Raw genomic sequence first — 9,478 nt, forward strand, 5'->3', positions numbered from 1 at the left:
ATAAAAAATCAAGTAAGAAGGAGTGTAAAATGTATCATAATCCCTAGTTATCACATATCACAATCCACCACTTCAAAAAGAGTCATCTTCATCACTCATTTGGCATTTGTGGGAAGCAATCTCTCTCTTCGGGTTGTCACGCTTGCAAGTTTGAATCCGGCAAAGAGTTTTGTGGCCGGAATGATGCTTTTGGTGAGTTTAGCTTGCTCTAATACCTTCCATTATATGATATTGGACGATGTTCCTAGATCCACTAGAATACATTTGATTTTGAAATCTAGAACATTTAGACAAATCACCAATGCATCATTTTGCGGTAGCAACAATCCATCTGCATCCTCCTCCATGAAAGTGATGTCATCATCAGCAACTTTCCGAAGTCTCTTGCTATGGGTTATTGATACCGTTGTCTTCTTTTCTGCTGAGAAGGTAACTCCGTTGATCTTGTTTCCCTCGAAAATCATGTTGATTCTCTAGCGCGGGGGATATTCTCCTACTTTTGAGGGTTCAACGTTATCCCAGTTGCGACCATAGTTGTTTTTGGCCCAGTCACTTAAGAATTCTCTGAGATGCCCATTCTTCAATAGGGTCACCACTTCTTTCTGCAAATGTGGGCAGTTCCCAGTTCAGCGGCCATTCATCCCATGGTACTCACACCACAAGTTGGGATCCCTTTAGCTGGGATCGGACCTCATCGTCTTCGGGAACCATGCTCTTTGATGTTTCTCATAGCTGATACCAACTCCACTATATTGACATTGAAATTGTATTATGATAGCCAGTGGCAGGAAGGATCCCGCATACCTAACATTTCTTTTTCCTGCAATGATTTGTTGTTCTGACCGCGATCAATTCTTCTATCGGTAATGAACCTCTTTACCGACCGAAAAACTCCGCCGAGTCCTTCGGCCCATTTGTAAGGCAAAAACTGGCTCTTGATGGGTGTCTATCCATGTCGAAATCGTCTTTTGATTTTTCTTTATTCTTCTCCCAACCTTTTACTGATGCCGGGAAGCTGACTTGATCATCTTCAATCCTTATCTTAGACTCGTATCGGTTGTGAACATATGCCCAAGTCGTCTCTTGAAACTCAATCAAGCTTTCCTTGAGTTTCCAGGAAGCGTCTGAACTTCTCGAATTCAGACCCTTGGTGAATGCTTCAGTCGCCCATTCATCTAGAACAGTTGGGAGCAACATCCTTTCCTTTTGTAACTGGACGACGAACTCCCGCAACAACTCAGATTCTCCTTGTGCAATATGAATATGTCAGCCTTTTGAGCATGTACCTTTCTGGCCCCAGCATGAGCTTTAATAAAAGAGTCATCGCGAGCATCTCAAAGGAGTCTATGGAATGCTCAGGTAACAGTGAATACCATGTCAAGGCTCCCCTCGTGAGAGTCTCTCCAAAGTTCTTCAATAAAATTGACTCAATCTCATGCAGAGCCAAATCATTTCCCTTCACTGCCATTGTATAGGTGGTGATATGCTCATGAGGGTCTAAAGTACCGTCATACTTCGGCATGTAGAGCATTTTAAACCGCTTTGGGATTAATTCTGGTGTCGCGCTCAGTTTGTAGGGTTATTGAGTATACTTTTATGAGTCCGGTCCTTTCAGCACCTGCGGTGCGCCCAGGATTTGGTCCATGCGGGCATTCACTTCCCTCATAAATCGTAAGAGTTCGATCTTGAAAGGATCATTCTTGTTGTTGGGACCGGACCCTCTCCCCTAGCCCCATCAGAGCCAACCTCACCCCTCGGTGTGTTATTGTCGACCCTCTGCGTTGCTTGATTTGCGGGAGCGTCGGGAGGAACTGGACCTCGTCTATTCGCGTTGTTGGAAGCGTCCGATAAAGCCTGTTTCAACTATGTCATAGCATTATCCTGCCGTGTGAGGTAACCTAAAATGATCACTTTTTGCTCTTGTAAGACCCCCACCACATCAACAACATGCTCCTCTTCAGCATCATCGGGAATCGCCTCCCGAACATGTCATGGGTACTTTCTGTCGTGGACCGGCGAAGTATTGTTCCCCTCATTGTGGGTGTCACTAACTTAATCCTCATGATGAGGCTGGTCTCCTTGAGCCTCAGGATTGTGCGTGTCGTTAACACCACTATCTGCCTTTTTGTGATTTTTTTTGCTAAGACAAATAATAAAAATACGTTAGTAAAAGAGGCAAGGATCAAATTAATTACACTACTGTCTAATCCCCACGGTAGGTGCCAAACTATTTACCTTTAAAACGGTACGATTGAACTTATACATGATTTCTAGACAAGTGAATCAATTCGATTCTGAAATAATAAAATAAATAAAAAAATATGCAATACTTAGCATTAAAATGAAGATAAAAATAGCAGAGACAATGATTCTGGGAGCAAGGCTTCCGCACACAACGGCGATGAAATCAAGGAACAAGAAGATAAAAATATATAGAGCTTTGGATTGATTGTAACATAAGTTGCCAGAAAATTCGTGTCCCTACAATGATAACAACACTCACTATTTATAACTGCACCTAGGGAACAAGGTCCTAGGATCATGCCTTTTTAATGTCAATTATGAGGGCCATTGAATAAGGTGTAACAGTGAACATAAATGACAAATTCTCTGTAACGGGTAATGCAATAAATGTTGTGGAATATTCTCCATTGAATGCTACCAGGAGGAGAGTGTTTATTGCATTTTCACGAGTGTCATTCTTTTCGGTAGCAAGCGGAATTGTTGCCTTCGGTGCTATCTATCCTCTGCTTTTGGCTCCACATGTTTTACCCTATACAGTAGAGTTTAGTGAATAGTTGAACAATCACAATGTTACGCCAATAAGGTAGAATTTGTGAGCAATTAACAATATTGGTAAAGTAAAAATAGCATAAAATTCACCAATTTGGTAGTAAAATCCCTGACAAACAACAAGTGTGTGTACGGGGAGTCATTTTCTAATTAATTTAAAAAATTGGGACAACATTTAAAGATTAGTCTCTATAGGGCCATTTAAGTCAATCACCCCTTTAGGTTTATGGAATAATTTTAGTAATGCTGGTTTTAACTTGTAAGTGGAGTAGAATTCTGTTGTTCCACCCGGCCCAATCGGGCACAATCCAATTCAATGCGAACCATAACTACCCCTTTTAACAATTGAGAATCTCACCCAACTACATATTCTATTCAATGAACTCCTGATTAAGATATACTCCTATTTCCTATTAAACAAAATCTAATGACTTTTTACCTCATCCAAAAACCAAGATTATAATAGGATTTTGCTAAAGAACTCAACTTGCTCTAGGATTTAAGTAATAGTACTAATTAAACATCCAATAAGCCCCCTTAGTTCTCTTCTATGACACATACACTGACGTGTATAAGATTGGACAAAATCAATTATTTTTTTATTTATATTTTCGTCTTGTTGCTTAGATAAATCATAAGTTTAACTTATATATACTTGTTCGTCTACGTGATAATTGCATGTAACTATCCTTGAAAAATAGGATTAGTAACACGCTGATACTGTTCAATTTTATCACTATCAGTATATAAATTAATTTTCTTAGTAGTCTCCACACGCACCAAGCATATAACGATACACACACATACACTATATATATGTATGTGTCCCACTTCCATTACTTCTCAAACTCTCATTGTGTCCGGTATATATAGAGTGAATTCTCTTGAATCCAATTCAATTCATTCATTTATTGATCACCTCCTCTCCTCTTCTTTCTTCTTCTCCTCCTATGAACAAAAGGAATGTGTAGACACATTTAACACCACATCTATATCTATACCTTAATTCCCACCCACATCTTTCTAATTAATTCCCTCTCTCTTTGTGTGGTGTCGCTATTTGATTGAATGAATGCTGATTTTACCTCTTAATTCATTCTCACAAAGTGGATAAGTATCTCCTAATTCGCTCCACTTCTATAGGGGCTCAGTCTCCTAATTTTTCTGGATAATATTTGAGACTTAGTCTCTCTCACAAGTGTTTTTTAGCTCTCAAATCTTCTTTTACCACCACCAACACGTTGTATTGACCAATGGGTATCCTCAATTTTAGCTCTTTTCCCTATATTCCGCAATTCTTGAAATAGAACAAAAGGAAGAAAAACCAAGAAACAGTTAGATATAGTTACTCAAAATCTATCAATATCCTCATCCCTTTTTTTAACTACTCTATACTTGTGTTGCCTAGTGTGTTTCATGGATTACTTGAGAGAAGTAGAAGGTAAAAGATCTCATGATCCTTATTTCATGAACAAAATGAAGAGATGCGTATTTGTTAAGGGTCCAGTAATTGTAGGAGCAGGGCCATCAGGATTAGCGGCTGCAGCATGTTTAAAAGAAAAAGGAATTCCAAGTTTGGTATTAGAGAGATCTAATTGCATAGCTTCTTTATGGCAACTCAAGACTTATGATCGTCTTCGTCTTCATTTGCCTAAGCAATTCTGTGAACTACCACTCATGTCATTTCCTAATGATTTCCCTACTTACCCTACAAAACAACAGTTTATTAAGTACTTGGAACACTATGCCAAGACGTTTGATATTAGGCCTGTTTTTAATCAATCTGTGGTATGTGCTAATTATGACCGGAATCTCGGGTTATGGAGAGTAAAGACAGAAACAAAGACGACGACGACAACAACGGAGTATGTTAGCCGATGGTTGATCGTGGCGACGGGGGAGAATGCGGAGGCAGTAGTACCAGGAATAGAAGGAATGGAGGAATTTGGAGGGAGTATAATGCATACAAGCTTGTATAAAAGTGGGGAAATATTTAGAGGGAAAAAAGTGTTGGTAGTTGGATGTGGGAATTCAGGAATGGAGGTGTGCTTGGATCTGTGTAATCATGATGCAAGCCCTTCACTTGTGGTCAGAGATACTGTAAGTAAACACTCATATATACTCTTATTCGTTCTTTTCTTTTCCTTAGCACTCTCTAAAAGGGAAATAAAAAGAGAAAAAAAAAGAAGAAGAAACAACCCTTTATTTTTTTGGGACATTAAAACAAATCCATTACAGACTTTTGTTTATGTTTTTTATTTTTGTCTCATCAACTCTTTGAAAAATGTTGATGCAAAATAAGTGGAAACATGGTTTTCATTTCTCAACTTTCTGTCAATCTTGTTTTAGAAAAAGCTAAAGCCCCGCTGTTGTTTTATTTTATTCAGAATTTTTCCTTTTGAGAATTTCTCCATTTTAAACAGTACATGTTTAATCTTGAAAAGCTTCCTATTTTTGTGGAAACAATGAGAAACCCTAGTTTAGTACCCATACTATTTTCTCGTGGAGTTTGCCGGCCAACTGATCCAATTTTTTTTTTAATTTAAAAAAATAAAATTCTCATCTGTTGCCAGTTCTGAAAGTTAAAAGTTGGAAGTGAGTTCAAGTTCCAACAATATATGATTTGTAAAGCTGGTGATTTAACTAAAAAGAACAAGAAAAGAAAATCTTGGTTTTGGTTGTGTATTTTTCACTTTCTTGGAACTGGCAAGCATGCGCAATATTGGTGGGATTTTTGTTTTCAATAATAAATAAAAATAATTGATTCCAGTAAATTCATCACTGGCACAAAAGAAGCTTTTCTTAGCAACCTAAAAGTGAAAAGTCCAGTTATTGGCCATTCCTCCAGGATATGGCAAGTTGAACTTCCCATCAATATAATTCATTCATCTTTTAACACTATCTCCCACCTTTAATTTTGCTTTGGTAATTTAACCTTTTTCAATTTTTAACTTTTTTATACAATCAGTTTTGACTTTAGTCTTTTTTTGAAATATTATAGGTGCACGTCCTACCACGAGAGATGCTGGGGAAATCAACTTTTGGTCTATCCATGTGGTTACTAAAGTGGTTACCCATACGACTTGTTGATCGATTTCTGTTGATTATTTCTCGGTTATTGCTGGGCGACACGGCTCGACTCGGCTTGGATCGGCCTGAAATCGGTCCCTTAGAGCTAAAAAACTTGTCCGGAAAAACACCGGTACTCGACGTTGGGACACTAGCTAAGATTAAAAGCGGAGACATTAAGGTACGGTACTATTTGTCTATGCTCTCTTTTAATGTTTGTTGGGATCCATCCCATGATCTTTCTGTTTTTCAATCATTGCAAATATTCCACAAACAGTGATGACAAATTCCTCCAACAATTCACTTACCTTGCACCATTTCGTATTATCAATGAACTTAGTTAGGTTGTAACATTCCATTAATCAAGAAAAGGCATAAATAGGACTTCAATTAACCCTATTTATCATGTTATGTTATTAAAATTTTCCTGAATCCAAATGTGTAGGTATGTCCTGGAATTAGGACATTGAAACATCAAAAGGTGGAATTTGAGAATGGGGAAACAGAAAATTTTGATGCAATAATCTTGGCAACCGGTTACAAAAGCAATGTGCCCTCGTGGCTAAAGGTACTCATGACTTTAATTAGTTTTCTTGATTCTTAGGGATGTGTTAGTCAATAGAGAAATTAAATTAAAGGGTTTTGTTTTGGTTGCCAGGAAAAAGAGATGTTCTCAGAGAAAGATGGTCTACCAAAAAGGCCATTTCCCAATGGGTGGAAAGGAGAATGTGGGCTTTATGCAGTGGGGTTCACTAAACGTGGTTTGCTTGGTGCTTCCATGGATGCCAAGAAAATTGCACAAGACATTCATTGTTTTTGGCTTAAAATATGACTTCAGTTTTCTGCTCATCAATCGCGGGATTATTAACGCTGTCTTTTTCAGAGAATGTTAATAAATTCCAAAATCCGTTATGTTATCCAGTGATGTATTTTTGAATGGTGCCCTTTGATTGAAAAGGTTGACTACAGAAGAAAGATTATAGTGTTGGTACCTAAACAAGTTTTGATCCTCCAAATGAAGAAAGAACCGGAAGAAACCAAAAGAGAAAAGAAGATCAAGAACTGCATTGTTTTTGTTGGTAGGATTCGATCATCATCAAAATCTAGTGTATACATCTTGTACATTTTTGCCAATTTTCTCTTATTAATTATTAGGTATGGCATTCTTAGGTGGAGAAAAGAAGAGTTAGGCTTTTTTTTCTTTCTTGGTCTGGTTATATGAGTGTTAGATTGCTAATATTCACATGGGTTTTTTTGGTATATGACAACACAAGAAAAAAAGATTATTTTTCTTTATTTCGTTCAAATTTTGTTTTTCCTTTTTCTTTCCATTTTTCCTCCTTTTATTGTTATTGATAGAATTATGAGGTTGGTGAGTTTCCAAGTAGGATTTTGGTGTTGTATGGAGAGAAATGTAGAGGGAATATATAATTAAATATGATGGCGAAATTTACGTACCAAAATTCCCAATGATCAGAGACCTGTTCACTATCTTTATGAGTTTCTGCCAATTCTGCTGTGTTGATATGATTTCACTACAACTAGTTGTTAGGACCACTTTGTCTAATTGATTGACCTGTTTCTACAAAATCTAAGTTAAAAAGGATACAATTAAAAGCATAAAGAAAGAAAAAAATACAATCATTGAAAAAAATATAGATCAATCACAATACTGATGAAAAATTCCTCCAAAAGTTAAGAATTAGTGTATTACAATTACTCCATTAATTTGTCTTCAAAGCATGATATTTATTTTGTATGAATAGAATAATGTGCCATGATCACGAAAACAAATAATATTCTCCCTCTCTCTTTCTTTTTTCCTTATTGAAATTTCTAAAAAACATTGTTACAAGTCACATGTATTTTCTTTTTAAATATAATACTAAACAATATAATGGACCTTTTGCAATCCTCAAATCAGATTGAAATGGTCCCCAATTCCTAAGTAAAGACCTTTTGATACAGAACAGAGAACAAAGCAACATATAATTTGCTGATTAGTTGCTTTCAGAATACGCCTTAATTTTTTGTTGCTTTGTAAATTAAAACAATCACACTATAATTCAAAACTCAAATTTGGCAATTCTTTCTTTCACGGTCATAGAGTAGGGCTAAGACCTTATGCCTCATGAAACTTTCAAATAATATTACTATCATATGGCGGATTGGTGTCACGTGATATCCTTTCGTTCATTTTTTATTTATGAAATATGTTTTTATAAATAATAAGAAAAACAAGAATATTAGTTACTTATTTTCTCAAACGTTGACACTGCCTTTGCTCGTATGCTATTAGTGGTATCTATTATTAATGAAAAGAACGAAATACAAAACGAGGTAGTTAATTATGCAAAAGCAATTTTATAATGACAAAGAAAAAAAGAGAGAATAAGCACTCGTTTGGACATAGATTTTATTTTTTATTCAGAAAAAAATAATTAAAAATATTATTTGTTCATGAAATTTGATCAATTTTTTAAAAAATTTTAAAAACAAATTCAAGTTCCCAAAACCTAGTTTAGGACAGTTTTTGGGTTAAATTTTTTCTTTCACTCACAAAACTTCAACTTTTTTTCAAATAAAATACGTGTCCAAATACAACTTCTAAAACTATTTTTCAACACAATTTCAAATCTTTTTTTCCCCAAGTTCCAACCAAATATATGTCCATGATAGCCAAATAAAAACTCTGCAGATCATGAAGAAAAGTACAGGTTTTTGAAGAAAAAATATCAGAATCAAAATAGAGACGGAGGGCTGCAAATAAATTAAAATCGGTAAATACTTAACCTTCCTTTCGGTTAGTTTGAATCCCAAATTCAGAATATCAATTCATTCGTCAATCAAAACGAAACAAAAAACAAAAGAAACATTTATTGGTAGAATCTTCTTTCTTCGTCTAAATGTACTCTTTTTTTTTGTTCGTTGACAAAACAATACGGTACAGGATGAAGATTTGCTTTGACTACCGTGCCAATTCAAGTTACTACTTACTATTTTCTGAAAACAACTCTTCGTGGCTTTTCCTATTTATAGTCCTTTCTTTTTGGAAATATTTTCCATATTATACATGTTAGTTTCAATCTAAACTTCCTTCTCTCAAACTAGTATTTTGTTTGTATAGGAAACAAAGGTTGTAGTTTATTGTAGATGTATTTCTTGGAAAAATCGTAGCAATGAATGACTAAAACTAGAATCTTTAGAGGCGACCAAATTGTACACACCAACTACAACCACATAGTGTGAACAATCAAAAGCTTTTTGATTTCACATTAAAGAATAGGTAATATTTACTTACTAAACAAAGGCTAGGCAAGCAAAAGTTATTAGGGTGATAAAAATGTCAAGATCTTAACTTTGTCTATTTATTTATATCCCTAGAGGGCCACTTTCAATACTCCATTTTGGGCTAATAATTACAACCAACAATACAACTAGTCTTTAATTCCCCTTCGACAAATCAATATATCTTTCCTTTTGCCTTAAGCTAATGTGGTTATACTAATCTAAATATAGAATGAGAATGCCTTTCGGTTAAAGTGATTAAAAGAATTAGTATCAACACCACTTAATGTGCCTCTCTTTGTATGTCACCTAATATGCCGTGTATCAC

At 35.7% G+C, this 9,478-nt stretch overlaps 1 protein-coding gene across 1 annotated transcript; it reads left to right on the forward strand.

Annotated features, from left to right (window-relative positions):
• Window positions 1–3,589: 3,589 nt before the first annotated feature.
• Window positions 3,590–7,169, forward strand: LOC107825958 (indole-3-pyruvate monooxygenase YUCCA6-like). The gene is made up of 4 exons (XM_016652892.2): window positions 3,590–4,893; window positions 5,795–6,043; window positions 6,308–6,430; window positions 6,521–7,169. Exons 1-4 carry the CDS (start codon window positions 4,210–4,212, stop codon window positions 6,692–6,694), a joined length of 1,230 nt encoding a protein of 409 aa, XP_016508378.1. The 5' UTR covers window positions 3,590–4,209; the 3' UTR covers window positions 6,695–7,169.
• The last annotated feature ends 2,309 nt before the right edge of the window (window positions 7,170–9,478 follow it).

Source organism: Nicotiana tabacum, chromosome 1, assembly GCF_000715075.1.
Source record: "Nicotiana tabacum cultivar K326 chromosome 1, ASM71507v2, whole genome shotgun sequence".
NCBI classification, from domain to species: Eukaryota; Viridiplantae; Streptophyta; class Magnoliopsida; order Solanales; family Solanaceae; genus Nicotiana; species Nicotiana tabacum.